A 15,491-nucleotide genomic window follows, 5' to 3' on the forward strand; every position below is an offset into this window, starting at 1 on the left:
TTTCTCTTATGTATTTTCATTATAATTTATTGAATTTGTTTTCAGTTTACAAAACAAAATAAAAGCCTGATTTACTGGAGAATGCTGGTTAGGAATATGACATTTTCCCTGTGAGAGGGTAAAGGTGCTTCTCTGAAAACACCAAACGTCCAGGTCAGTTTACATCAGTTTTGACAAAGGTACCCGTGACATATGAGATATGGATGCCTAAGGCCCAAAACCATGTGGTAATCTAACTCCAAGAAGGTGCTGAGTACCTTCAGCTCTCAGGATATGTCTAGACTGCAGTGTAAGCCCAGGGTTCAAACTCAAGCTCAAGTCTAACCCCCCTTCTGTCTATACACAAATCATGCTAATGCAGGGCTCGGTCCCAGGAGCCCACGAGTTGGAGGATTTAAGCCTTAATCAAGCTGGGACCCTGTTGCTCTGCAATGTAGATGCAGGCCCATTGGACTCATGATCTGGGAGTCCCCCAGACGTATTTCATAATCCCACAGGCCAACTTTCTTTGCCTTTTGGACAATCAAGTTTGATGGACAGTTAATTTTTCCACCACAAACAAAGAGCTAGTGCAGCCATATTTTGGGAGTGCACTAGGAAGTCTTGGATATGGGTTGTTGGACTCAGGCCCGCATAATGCAGTGTAGATGCTGGAGCCCCATGTTGGGACCCCGGGTTCAACAATTCCTAACCTGTAATTACAAATGAATGTAGACTCTCAAGCTCTGGGTTAACAAACCCAGGGTCTCCTAACTCAAGTTCTACTAACCCTGAGTTTACATTGCAGTGTAAACATTCCCAAAAATAGTCAGCTCCTTAGCTAGTACAAAGCAGCACCGTTCCAGTGCAGTAAATGGTAATACAGTACAGACCTGTTTACGCGCGAATCTGCTTAACGTGCAGTAGCGCCATGCCTCCCAGTGCTACCTATTTAACACACGAGACTCATTAACACGTGGTACAGGAACTTGCTATGTAGTGCTACAGATTTGCTCACTAACTCACTGACATAGAAATCGACAGGAAGTACGGAGCAGAAACGTGTTGTATGTCTTTACCACTGATGGGAGGGGAGGGGGGGAAGGGGCAGCAACATTAAAGCGCTGCCCTGGCAAAGGACCCTCCTTAAAGCACTGCCATGGCAGCGTTTTAACGTTGCTGGCCCCCCTCCCCTCCCCATCGGTGGCCCTGCTGGTAGGGACCCTACCAGCAGGGCTGCCGATGGGGAAGCAAAAAGGGCGCTTTAAGGACAGTCCTTTGCCGTGGCAGCGCTGGGCCGCCGACGGGAGGGGGGTGGGGGGGGCGGGGAGGCCTCAGCAACATTAAAGCACTGCCGCGGCAAAGGACCCTGCAGTGCTTTAAGGTCCCTGCCCCTTTAGCCCCCCCCTCGGCCGCCGGTGGGCGGGGGGGGGGGGGCGCAAAGGGAGCAGCTGCCCTGGGGCCGGTGATTTATAAAGGCCTGGGGCTCCAGACGCCGCTACCACAGCAACGGCATCCGGAGCCCCTGGCCCTTTAAATCACCATGGGAACCCCAGGCGGCCTGGAAGGGTTGGCCGGGGGATGCTGACCCCCTAGCCCTGCCCTTTCTGCCCGAGGCCCCGCCCCTTCCGGGGGCCAGAGCCACCCCCGCTCTGTACTGGTAAGTGCCCTGAGTTACTTTCACCCTGTGTAGTAGTAGTAATGTTTTTATTAGATTGCACATTTGAATTTATATTCTTGCAAAGAGCCGTTAACAGCTAGGCCTACAGTATGTGGGACGCTGTGAGTATGTATGTAATCCTAGATAATTATACGTGTATATATAGATATCTTAAGATATTTCAGCATGGCCCTCTTAACCCGCGGTGCGTTAACACGCGGTCGTGGCAGCTTGACTCCCGACATCTGCGCGTAAACGGGTCTGTACTGTATGTCCATTCATTCCAGCTGAGGATCTGGTCCATAGACTTTAACGGGAGTTGTGGGTGTTCAGCACCTTCCAGGATCAGGGCCTTTGAGAGAGGAAAGCCTTATTATATCAATAAGATCACCTACCAAACCAGTGCAGGGTGCACATCCTGCAAGATCTGGAGCACTCCTGTGGGATGCTGAGTGCTCTCAACTCCCACTGACTTCAGTGGGGGAGGAATGAACTCAGCACCTCAAAGGAGATCAAACCTATAATCCCCTCACCACAGAGTTTTATAACTGCAAAAGCCTGAGACTCATTTGTATTCTGATGGAGGTGAGTGAAACTTCACTGAAGCTGGTGGGCATAAGACACCATTAATTCAGGATAAATGTAAGATGCAGCTAAGCTCTTTTTTACAGTAAGATAGATGAAAGTGTAGGAGCCACTTCCCAAAACACAGGCCATATGCAAGGCTGGTCAGAAATTTGACTTATTGGGCAGTGGGGTTTTACTGGGAATTATTTGATAGAGGTGTGCATGTGAGAGCAGAAGCACCCAGAGAACATGCAGAGAAGCAGGCCAAAAGCCAGCCAAGACAGCAAGAGAAGCACTGAAAACATGGCTGAGAGAGAAATCCAAGAAAGAGAGGGAACTTTTTGTGCAGAGTGCTGGCTGGAAAGAGACTTTGAACTTTGAGCAAAGAAACTCCCTCCTGTTTGATTCTTCTTGTGTTCAGGGAAATAGGACTTTGTACATTCTTTGTAAATAAATATAATTGCATCAAAAAGAAATACCTGACTCCAACATCAATTTCTCCTTCTAATGGAAACAACCTGCTAAACTCCAAACATTAGCTAACTGCTTAGGTCACAAGCATAACAGGGTTTTTTAAAGAATTTTTCACTGATTGTTTTGTGTATTACATTCTCTATTGGATTTTCCAGATTTTGCATGGTCTAGTGCTATGCTGGCAAACAGCAGCACTATATTAGATCTGGGTATACCAGTGTAAAGAGAGATCCACCCTGTAAGAGACTTGGGCATGAAAAAAGACACATGCAAAATGACAGTCTCAGTCTTCAGAAATCAAATTGAGGTTCCTTTGAAAGTTAGGCCCAAAAGGTTGAGTTCTCTTTATACTAATAATAATCCATTAATATATATATGAATTGAGGATCAAGTTTACCACATCGATGTACACACACATTATGGGGATAGTTTGAAACATCTACTGGAAGGTAGCTCTAATCTTAGAATAGGTTAGGGGATGAGGGGTTTGGGAAGAAGGCATTTTCAGTGAAAAGGGAAAAAAGGTATCTTGCCCTGAAGGTTAGCATATGATCATTGGTTAGGTCAGTTCACCATTCCTCTAAGGAAAACGTTTTAGTGAGCTAAACACAAAACAGATACAGCACAGGGAAGTCACCATGCACAGGAAACGCCTTGGAGCTCTCCAAGGACTGTTAGAAGAATCAACAACAGTGCTGATCAATCCAAAAGGAAACAAAGTGTGATCCTTTAGGATTATAACTTATATAGATCAGGTTTCCCTTTCCACATTCAGCGAAGAAGAATCTCTAGGAAGAACAATCCTAATCCTGGCTCCTGTTTTGGCCACTTTATACTCCTCTGCTAGTGCAAAAAGGAGCTGTAGAACCCTGGGTGCAGGTTGGGGAAGAGGAGGGGTTGCCTCCCCAAATGGAGACAATGCGTGGGGGGCACATAGGGTTACATGCCACTGCTCCCTCCCCCAATTGCTGCGAGTGCTGGGGGCTAGGGCAGCTCAGTGGGGACACCCCAGGCAGGCCCAGCCATCCCTATGGGGTGGGACCTGCTTGTTCACCAACACCCCTCCTCCTGCCCCACAAGCTGGTCCCTAGCAGGACACTAGCCTTGCTCCCCACTCGCTCAGACTGGTGTGCAGCCCTTTGTCAGGCAGCCACAGGCCAGCGATGGCAGCGGCAGGGTCCTGGGAGGTGGGGCAGGGCTTGTCTCCAAGGTGACCAAGCCTCACACCATGTCTGCATCCAGCCATAGCCCTGGCCAAGGCCCCAGGGTTCATGCGGAGCCACCGCAGATGGACAGTGCAGGCGCTGGGCCATCATGGGCAGTGGGAGTTGGGACACCGCCCACCCCTACTGTGGGAGAGGCCAAGAGAAAGGGTGTGTGGCCAAGGTCAGGCTACCCCTGGCTGATTCCTGGCTGCTAGAAGGGCCTGTTGGGACCCAGGATTATGCCAAAGGTTCAGTTTGCCCCAGATCTGGAGTAGTCTAAAACTTTGCTTTGTCTCTAATGCATTTCCTCTAGGATCGACAGCACTTAAACATGATGAAATCCTGGCCCTATTGAAGTCAATTGGCTTTTTGCTACTGATGTCAGTGAAGCCAGGATTTCACCAATTATTTCAGCCTCAACACCCATGAGGTAAGTAGCATTTGTGTTCATAAATATGGGAAAATTAAGATAATATAGGTGCTGAAGATACACAGCAAGTCAGTGCCAGAGCCGTGAATGAAAGCCTGACTCCTTCCTTTATTCTAAGGCACTAGAAAACTCTCCCTTTCACTGTAACCTACATGGCATCTTCCTAACAGTAAATTGCTTTGTTAAAATATGCATGTTTGTGTGTGGAAGGATCTTGTTTGGCTCTTTGGAGTGAGAGGCTTTAAAGGGACAACTTAAAAGTCACACTCTATCTGAATAGGTTTTCCTACTATTGTCACAGATAACACCTAGGATTACTAGAGTTGCAAGATTAGGAAAAAAGTTTCTTTTCTGCTTTCAGTTACTTTGTACATTTAACAGCACTTTGTTTATAGACAGTTTAATTGTTTCCTGTTGTCAGTCCAGTTTCTTCTGTTCGGATGGCCTTTTCACACATCAACAGGAAACAGAAAAAATACTTTTGAAAATAGGAAGATGTAGTGCCTGAATCTAATTCTAGATTAACCTTATTTCAAATAAACGTTTAATTAAAAAAAATGCTGTTTCCTCTACCAGTAGTCAATGGAGTCAGTGAATACCTACTCCTGCTGTGTGACAGGGGGTAACCTTTTGTGATCCCACTCAATGTTATGCAACTGAGGCCAGGAAATAAAGATCAGTCTTTTACTGGCACTTGTCTCATATCTTTACAATATTGCCAGACCTGAGTGTTCAAAAATCATGAGTTCCCGAAAAGCAGATTTGTCTGTGCCTTTAGACTGCACTTAAACCATGTTTTCAGGCTCTCTCTCCAAGACTATAAGCAGGGACATCATTTACTAAAGGCAAGGGAGAAGTTGTCTCCCCCTGCAACTTTTCATAGGTCTATATTCTCCATTATCTCTTCCACTTTTTGCACACCCTTTCCCCCCTCAATTTTGGATGACATCATTAGGAAAGCAATAATTGCCCAGTTTCTCATTTGTGATCCTCTTTGGGACAGAGGACACCCTATATGCTGACACAACTTTGCTCCCACCTCAGAATTTTTCTGAAATGACCCCCCTAACCATAAGGGCAAATATCTAGATCTATATAGATATAGATCTATATTGCAAGACTCACAAAGTCGTGTGAGCTGGGCTTTATTACTATCCCAAATGCTAGCTGGCATTCTGAATTCAGGGTTGTTAATTTTTTACCAGTAATTTAAACCTTGTAAGACATTAAAAATGCTTGATAACTAGATGCTACCATGACAGGTCCATTCGAAGTACCTTAGATTTGTCACACAATCTCATTTTGCATTTAGAAAACAAACCATATATGTAGAGTCCGTATTTACAGAGATATGTTCCACTCTCATATCAGTAGTTCTCATGCAAGTCTAGAAGAATCTACACCCTGCAGCCCTTATGCAGGATTATGCCCTAATAAATCTGAAGAAAAACTAAAACTGTCTTTAGAACAAAATAAATTTCCATCCAAAATCTCTACCTAATCAAAGTAACCTGAGAAATAGACAAAAGGGAGAAAATTCCAAATCAGTGATTATAGCGACTTTGACCTTAACTCATCTCACTAGGCTTCGGCAGACATGATGCATAAGACATGTTTTAGTGTGGTGTGTAGTGTTACACACTGTGGAGCCATATTTTTACATTCTATCAACTGGATGCACAATAATGATGCAAAAGCCGTTTCATGCATACCACTCTTGCCAAGAGTAGGAAAAGTTGTCATGCTGTGTGTAAGGACAATACATAATGCAATACAATCCCTGCCTCTTTGGTCATGGAAGGTCTTTACGCTAGTCTATTTGCATGAGGAAATCCAGAGCAGTTCTGTCGCATCATCTCCTGGCCTATGGCTTTTCTGTCATCCACACAGGTACAACCACCTTCCAAAATTTGGTCCTATTTGTGTAACACTGTTTTGTGTCATGAAGTGCATTAAGCACAATAATTCCATCAGAATTTTGAAAGGTTTTGATTTTGTCAATCTGAGTCAAACTAAGAAAATCAACAAGCCATGTAATTTTATTTACCCACACGACCTCTTAAATATTCATGCTCACAAACTTCAATTCACTTTACATCTCCATTTAGTTAGTATAAAAAGCAAGGGAAAGCAACAAATGTATTGAGAAGATGTGAATTGTAAGTATCGATTCCAAAGTTGTTTTGCAAAGTAAAAGTGATCCAATTAATGTATATTTTATGCATAACATATAAAACAGACATATAGCACTGGAAGGGACAAGAGGTCCATCTCTACCTGTTCTGAGGAGGACTGAAGTATACCTAGAATTAAGGTTGCCAACTTCGTAATATTTGAAAGCCAGACACTCCATCAGGAGTTCTGGAACCTCCTCTGTGGTGCATCTTGCCTGCACTGAGGCCCCCTCCCCCTTCTCGGTCCTCTTTCCTCTTCCTGGGTCAAGAGGGACTCGCCTGCGGAGCCACCGCTGGGAGCGGTAGCTGCCCAATGTAGGTAGGAGGCAGCTTTGGCTGAGTAGGGGCTGGTGTGGGTGATGACCCTGCGTCTCCCTGCCCACAGTAACTGGACTTTGAGTGTCCGGTCAGTAGATCTGATTGGACACCGTCAGGTCCCCTTTTTGACCAGACTTTCTGGTTGAAAACCAGGCACCTGGCCACCCTATCTAGAATGTTTAGGTATACTTACAGTTAGCACTGAGTTCATACTGTATTATACTGGGCCTCCAATGGCTAACATGTAGGGGAAGAGACATGTCAATAGCAACAAAAAGAAGGCAGCTTCATGAATAAAATAAGACAAGAGCTCAGTTTCTTTCCTTTTTTTTTTTGGAACAGTCCATTTATTGTGTGTCAAGAGCAATATTTTCAGTGCAAATATACTTCTTTTCCAAATTAAAAGCTCCTAGGATGCCAAGTAAATATATTTGATAATTACAGTGCTCCGAGAAGCTACGACATGGCAATTATGAGTGTCATAGTGCGTAAGGACAGTGGAGTCGGAAACAAAGGGATCATGTATTTTTGGAAGGAGAAGAGATTTCCTTAATTTTCAGTGCATGCCAGGTGAAAGCGATCCCTATAACACATGAGAATTGAGTGAGAGCAAGCTTGACTGTCAATTATCTGTTGTGACACTGCTGGCTTCACCCTCAGTGGGGCTGAAACTGGCGTAACTGACAAAAGATGTAGAGTTACGTGAAGCTCCCCCTTCACATTAGATGTAATGCTCACAGTAATTCACTACTCTAGTGTAAAAGCACTTTTCTATATTCCATTATGGCATCACTTCTAATAACTGCTGAACTAGAATTTGTACATTCTGTACAGCGGACAATGAATCTAAAGATCTGGCCTGCCTGAAAAACAGAATTCTAAATTATTTTGTTTATTTGATGTGCACTGAACTTGGCATGTTAAAAACGTGAAACTAAATCTTCTTAATCTTTCCCAACAGAGTGATAATTGTGGTGAGCATGATAGGCAGGGAAAATTTGCTGTTGATTTAATTCTGGTTAGAGAGAAGGAGAATGTATCTAATATTTAAAGCATTAAAATTATAGACCCTGACACCTTGTAATTCCAAGTGAATGACTAAGTTTGAGTACTTTGCCAGCTTGTTTAACCACGTTGGTGTTAGATATGTAAACAACATGGACTCATATTTTCAAGATCATAACCTAGTTTGAACAATAGTTGGTAGATAATTCTCAGACTGATGCACCAGGAAAGTGAAATTTGTCCATGTGACTCCTTGTTAAATGAAAAAAAAAATTAAATGATCCAGCATCTTTTCTCCAGAGCACTGGAGCTGCATTGTATGCAGCTCAGACTGCTGGCACATAACATAGCTTGATTGTGAATAATAACGGTAAATATTTCAAAATATCCTTTAAATATGCAAGTCTTTGTTTCTGAATGCACAGTTGGGGGCTGCCAAAATGCAGGACCACATGCACAAATTGGGAAAATTGAATATCCAACTATCTGATGTAAGTTTTGGGTGAGTAGAAACATAGGTTCCCAAAATTGTGCCCTCCAAAATTTGGACACATATGGAGCCTATGTTGAGGCCACATGGAAAATCTGGCTGTCAATGAGGAAAAAAAAAGAAATCTACTTATGCAAGTTAAATTTCAACGTAAACATTAGAGATTGCTTCTGATGGAGATAAAGTGCAGTCTGTTTATGTACAGTATGTGGGTTAGAAGCCAAGAAGTTAATATAGTAGACTGAGGTTTAAGTTATGAGGCAAACCATCCCTGTTGGAACTATATATATTTGTGAACTTGGTTACTTATTGCCTTAAAGGCAGGCAAAATATAAAACCTATACAAATTCATTTGATATAGGTATAGCCAGCTAAATGTGTAGGTCAACCTCTGATTATTTTTAGATTACTTCACAATTAAAGAAAATGCATTTTTGCATAGCTTAGTACCACCTCTTCCAAAACGACTCTGTGGAATTTTCTTCTGTGTTCTGTTTCCTACTGGTTGGCAGTGAAATTCAATTTGTCATGAATTTAGTAAGGCAGACATTGAAATAGTGAAAGAGAGACAATGTGTGGATTATAAAGCTGAAAGATACCAGAAGAGCATTTTGCCCCCTACATTTTTTTTTATAAAGACAGTTCACATAAGGAAGCATCTGTTTGTGCTGTAGAAAACATCTGAATGTTGGTTTTGATATCATTTGTCATGCCACACAGCCAACAGTTATCAGATTAAGATATATCTACTTTTGATTTGAATGTGTGTTAACCAGGATCCTCATAGCAACTGCGCATCTCAAACATAAGTAAAGATAAAGAAGTTTACTGAACTGTGTTTAAAAGTGTGTGCCAAAAACTGCCAGGAGACCACAAGCCGAATTCAGACAGAGCAGTGCCCATACAGTTAGCAATTGCTAGAAAGCCCATGAATAAATGGGGCAGCCTGGGATAGAAGTTTTTTGCCCCAATCCTGGCTCCTCCAGAATTTAGAGAGAGGCTGTTGTGTAAGCCCTCTGTGACACAGGTGCAGTTCCAAGGTAACGCTTAGAGATCATGTTCATGGTCCATCTGATCTGACTTCACACTAACCCCTATACACCTACTTATAGATAGATTGGTGCTCTTAGCAGGAATAGTCTCTAATGGACAAGGCAGGGCACTGATTAGAAAACTGGCACATAATGCTGCTTTTGCAGTGCCTATAGTACAGGTATGGTTTTCTGGTCACTCCTAGATTGGGCCAGAATTCATGTCTGTCGTTTGGTGAAGTTTTGTGATGAGGAAAATGAGAAGTTTCTGTTCTTTTCATTGTAGTAGAGTAGGTTTTAGTAAAGTTTTGAGCAATGGACATTTTACAGTTGGCTTACAGATAACTTGCATGCAAGAAATATTGTCTGAGAATGTAACTTTTTCCACTGGGAATACAATACAGAAAACACTTGATTTTACTAGTTAGACAATATGCATCCAATTATCCTGATTCAATCCATGCTTCATTTCAATTAGTTGTTTGCTTACATATTCTAATTTCAAAAGTGTTTTCAATTATTTCAGAGAATCATAATGTATCCAATACCACCTAAAATTTGCTATTTAATGTATATTGCCACAAGATCTCTTTTTGATGCAGCTCCAACTCCGAACTAGTGGTTCCATCTGTCAAAAATGCTCTATAGTTTTACCTACCAGGTCAGTTGTTAGATCACAGGAAACAAGCTTTACATTCTCTATTTGGTTTGCTATATTTTACAGTGCAGACGCTCCTCCTGCAGTTGTCTGACCTTGTCCCACTTTCTCCAGAGATACAACCATGCTCAAAAAATTATTCTCTCTCTAATCTGAGAAACTTTCTGATTGCTTCTTTGTACAGGCCTTAAAAATAGCTCAAGATAGAACAGTTAATGAGGGTTCCTCAAAAGGGTTCCAAGTATTTAGTTCCAATAAGTGTAAAAAACCAAATGCTTATCAGAACTATCCAAATCTCTAGAGCCTGCTAAATTGGGTTGGAAGTCTCATGAGACCAAATTTTCTATGGGATTTCCAATACTTCCTGTTCTGATCCTAGTCAAAGACCAGAAGTGAAAAAGGAGCTTTTTGGAAAAGCTTCATTAGAATCCTTTTCTAAGGAATACAGTTTAATCATCAAAACACTTCATGAAATCATGTTTTTGCCAAAATCTTGTTTGAGAAAAAGCTAAAGAGTTCCAAACAATTTCAGAATGTCCCTTTTTGGCCTTTTCAGAATGAAATGTTTTGATTGTTTTAAAATGACTGTTTCAATTATTTAAGTATAATTGAATTTTTTTAAACAAATGCAAATCAAAACAAAATGTTTCAACTTGTAACTAAATATTTTTCAGAATTTTCTTTCACAGAGAAATTCAAAATGTTGGGATTTCGTTCCTAATCGGAAGAATGACAAATGTCAAAATCCTTCACAAAATGGAATTTCCATTCTCTGCATAGCTCCAAGAGCTTATCTGAACATTTCAGATTCTTATTTGGTTCTAGCTATGGGTGATGTGTTAGGGTTAGGTTTTTTTGTTTTGTTTCCCAAACCTGATGGTCCATTCCTATTTAAGATTTTAGGGGGAGATTTATTTCAAGAAGTTGCCAGCTCTCACTGAAGCTATTCTGGGAGATTTCCCTCCCACCCCCAACATGACATAATGTCATTTTCTTAAAATATCCTATTAAAATCTCCCGGATTGCTTTCAGGAGTCACCGGGAGATTGATGCCGATTCCAGGAGACTCCAGGCCAATCCTGGAGGATTGGCAATCCCATTCAAGGCACAAATGGTAAATTAGGCACCCAACTCCTATAGACTTTCAGTAAGAATCTGGATGCTTAACTGACCTTTGTGACAAACTCTCCCTCCTGATGTATTTCCAGATCATTTCATATTCCTTGGTTTAGTATATAAGAAAATATATTGTAAACCAAATACTACCATTATCACAACATTTCTAAAATAAAATAAAGATACCTACTCCATGATACCTACCTATGGGATGTATCTTTAAGAAAACGTACCTGATAAACATTTTAAAACCCTGAACATCTACAGCGGTAAGGATATGCTTGATATGTGAAGGTGGTGGTGGTGGGGAAAAGGGGCTGTGTGTTTTCATGTACAGAAATTTTAAATGATAGTTGGGTTACAGAACTGACGGTTTGTGTCTTCCTCAGGATGACAGGACATCACAAATATGAGGCACCAGAGCTTCAAGCCACAACATTAGAATTCTTAAGGAAGAGTGCACTCACTAACTTATTTTATGGATGCCACTGAATTCAGCTTTGAAGGGCTCCAAAAGCACGTCACAGACCTGGAATGGGAAACCACAGCAATAATCATACCTGTTTGACAGATGATTCCTTTAAATACAACCTGTATGGGGCCGTATACAGCGTGGTATTCATCCTTGGCTTGATCACAAACTGTGCCTCTTTGTTTGTTTTCTGCTGTCGAATGAAAATGCGAAGCGAGACAACTATTTTCATGACAAACCTTGCCGTCTCTGACTTGCTCTTTGTATTCACTTTGCCTTTTAAAATATTTTATAATTTCAACAGGCACTGGCCCTTTGGGGACACTCTGTGCAAGATTTCAGGGACTGCATTTCTCACCAACATATATGGCAGTATGCTGTTCCTCACCTGCATTAGTGTCAACCGTTTCCTGGCTATTGTCTACCCATTCAGATCTCGTACCATTCGGACAAGGAGAAATTCAGCCATTGTGTGTGCAGGAGTCTGGATACTAGTCCTCAGTGGAGGAATTTTAGCTTCATTGTTCTCCACAACCAACGTCTCCAGCACTAGCACAACCTGCTTTGAGGGTTTTTCCAAAATTGTTTGGAAGACCTATTTGTCTAAGATCACTATATTTATTGAAGTGGTTGGATTCATAATTCCTTTGCTAATCAACCTCACATGCTCTTCACTGGTTCTGAGGACTCTCCGGAAACCTGCTACATTATCTCAGATTGGGACAAACAAAGAGAAAGTACTAAAGATGATTATTGTGCATGTGGCCATTTTTGTAGTATGCTTTGTGCCCTACAATTCCATACTTTTCTTATATGCTCTTGTGCGATCTCAAGCCATAGCAAACTGCTCTTTGGAGAGATTTGCTAGGACAATGTACCCAGTCACATTATGCATTGCAACAATGAATTGCTGCTTTGACCCCTTCATTTACTACTTCACATCAGAATCTTTTCAAAAGTCTTTCAATATACACTCCCAAATACAAGTGGACTCCATTTCCAAGACTGAAACACCTCTAACAATGAAGATTGCACTGCCTGCAATACAGGAGGAAGTGAATGACCAGGCTATTACAAATGGAGGGGATCCAACTGCTGAATCACATTTCTAATGGCTTGTCTACATATAGAGTTATTCCTGATTTACTATCCCTGATTCACTCCCAGGGATGAAAGTACGGTATGGGCTGGTATGGTGTACCAGTGAGAAGCCGGTACCGGCCCGTATGCAGCCGACCTTAAAGCGCTGCCATGGCAGTACTTTAACGTCGCTGCCCCTTTTGCCCCCCCATCGGCAGCCCTGCCCTATCGGCAGGGCCACCGATGGGAGGGGCAAAAGGGGCAGCTGCCCCGGGACTGATGATTTAAAAGGGCTCCTGGCCGCTGATATCGCGTGAGCGGCCAGAGCCCCGAGCCCTTTTAAATCGCCGCTGGAGCCCCGGGCGGCCCAGGCCAGGCAGCACAGATGGGCTGGCTGTGGGAGGCTGATGCCCTGCCCCTTCCGCAGGCCCAGAGCCAGGCCCCCATACTGGTAATTGTTTAATATTACTTTCACCCTTGTTCACTCCACATATGGATATTCTTATTCCAGAATAAGAGTGCCTTGTTCCTATTTAGCTTAACTCACTTGAATTTAGCTTTCAAAGTGTCCACACGTGGAGTTAATTGGAGATTTCTCCATGTGTAGATAAGCCCATCAGATAAAAGGTTTCTCAATTTTGAGAACTCAAGATATGTAAGTCAAGATAGATCTCTCTCTGGAGATTATTTATGGAGAGAATGGAGTGGATTCTTGCATTGAATGATGCCAACATTTGGTATGTTTTCCTAGGATTAAACATGGGACCAGTCAGGAAATATAAAAACTTTATCTTACTTTAGAAATCTCAGTCAATTTTTTCCTGCCTTCTGAAAATACAGGATATGTTAAGTCAATTTCACACATATGTATGTTTTCTTTCAAACATATAATAAAAACTTTCAGCTTTACCATGAGTGTATATTCTGGGTTTACTAGATACAGGGTTCTTTTTAAATGAGAGTAGGTATGGGTTGGTTTGGAGCTTAATTAGTTCTCTTACAGAATGCAGGAAATGGTGGTTTGTTGTACTAATAATAGGAAAGAGCAAATAATTAAAGGACTTTGATATACAAAGTCACCTGCAAGATGCTGTATTCTTTTGAGCTGCATGATTAAGTTAGCTTTCAATTGATTTTAACACTGTATTAAACACCAACTGTAGATAAAAGAAAAAGCATATTACAGCATTATTAAGACTGGTGTTTCTACAGCCCAGGATGTTACTGCAAAGTACAGGGCCAGTCCTTACTCAGCACAGTCAGCTCAAAGAAAGGATCTGATCCCACAAAGTTCTTGCTCCAGCAACTCTCTTAATAGCATTAATAATACACATTTTCTGGTTGATGGTGTAAGTCTCTCTCTAATTCAGAGCTATCAGGGATAAAAACAGTGAGACCACAATGAACTGAAGAGAGAGACTTCCATTTAACCATTTGTTTTAATTCTCACATGTTGAATCTCCTGTGACATTTCAAGCAACCCATTAGGTCTAATTACGTCTTGAAATGGTTGGAGTTTAAATGCTTACTTACTAAGTGAATTGCAAAAAAAAAAAAAAAATTACTTTGAAAATAATATTTATTTAGCACTACCATTGTTTTCAATGAAAGAGAAACAGCCATACACTGAGCAAGACAAAGAAAGATCTTGTAGTTCAACATATTTTAGCTCTTAAATAACTACAGCACCTGACTTCTGGCACTCAGGTACAGAATGACTATATGATAAATTCCCGATACACAATCTCACAGTCAAAATGATAGAGTAGCCAAACCTTGATAGCTTGGCTTTGCGTTATTGCCATCTTGACTAGAAACTAACCTCTCATACTGGGACTTACTGCTGCATAAGTGTCAGGGCAACAATGGGCAGTCAGCATTTCCAGACAAGAAAGAAAACATGACAACAAGGAGAAAGGATTCTAGCCACTTGGGGGTGTAAGTCAATAGCTGGAACAGGTGGCGGGGCAGGGTACACCAGCATTGCCCTGGTGAACTCTTTGATGCTTTGAGAAAGACAGGCAACTCAAATGATAAAATGAATTAGCTGACATTTTACAAAGTTGCAGGGTTTGCTCAGCAACCAGTCACCATGCCTGCTTTGCATCACCAAAACAACCATCAAGTACAAAACATGCATCCAATTTTAACCAGATTGTTTTGCTCCCCCTTCAACAAAATGCTTGGACCCCTATAGGAACATGTGTGCTCAAGGAGGAGTTTGTTCCCGTAATTCAATACAGTCATTTGAGTCTTATGCCAAATGGAAGAAAAGTTCCCCTTCCATCCGCCCCCCCTCCCCCCAATCTACACCTGCACAGTACTATTTACAAGGATTTCTGCAATCTCGATTTCCTTTGGGTGATGAACCTGTTTCAACACTTGCCATAAGTCGTATGCATTTCAAAGAAGCTGCTTCCATCGCTTCAGATCAAAATCCAAGATGTGGCAAGAGAGATTGGTTTGTGGCAAACTATCTTTCACACCTGAGCACTAACAAGGAAGCAGTCGGGTCTGTCAAATCAATAACAAGTCTGGCACGCCTTTACGGTAGGTATTCCAGCTTTCCGCGCGCACCCCCTCCCCCCATTACTGGCTCTTGAATGTTGATACCTAAAGTGTTAAAAATTGCATGTACTGGGGAGACGGAACTTTATTGTGGGTGGGAGGGAACAAGGAATGAAAAGGGAAAGGGGTATTGTTGGAAGCTAGATTACTGAATTAATGATGCATTTCTAAACTTTTAATCAAGCCCTTTTCCATTGAGTAAGGAAAAACAGTGTAAACAAGTAAGCTCAGATCTCAGAGGCAGGGTCCATTTATATTATTATT

At 41.9% G+C, this 15,491-nt stretch overlaps 1 protein-coding gene across 2 annotated transcripts in view; it reads left to right on the forward strand.

The window, feature by feature from the left end:
* The window catches only part of LPAR4 (lysophosphatidic acid receptor 4), a 52,612-nt gene extending 39,044 nt beyond the window's left edge, over window positions 1-13,568 (forward strand). For both annotated transcript variants that reach the window (XM_034781737.1, XM_034781736.1), the window contains one exon: window positions 11,497-13,568. In XM_034781737.1, coding sequence (XP_034637628.1) covers window positions 11,642-12,691 — 1,050 coding nt within the window. In that variant the 5' untranslated portion in view covers window positions 11,497-11,641 and the 3' untranslated portion in view covers window positions 12,692-13,568. The remainder of the gene's footprint in view (window positions 1-11,496) is intronic.
* The last annotated feature ends 1,923 nt before the right edge of the window (window positions 13,569-15,491 follow it).

The sequence above is a fragment of the Trachemys scripta genome, chromosome 9 (assembly GCF_013100865.1).
Source record: "Trachemys scripta elegans isolate TJP31775 chromosome 9, CAS_Tse_1.0, whole genome shotgun sequence".
In the NCBI taxonomy this organism is placed as follows: domain Eukaryota; kingdom Metazoa; phylum Chordata; order Testudines; family Emydidae; genus Trachemys; species Trachemys scripta.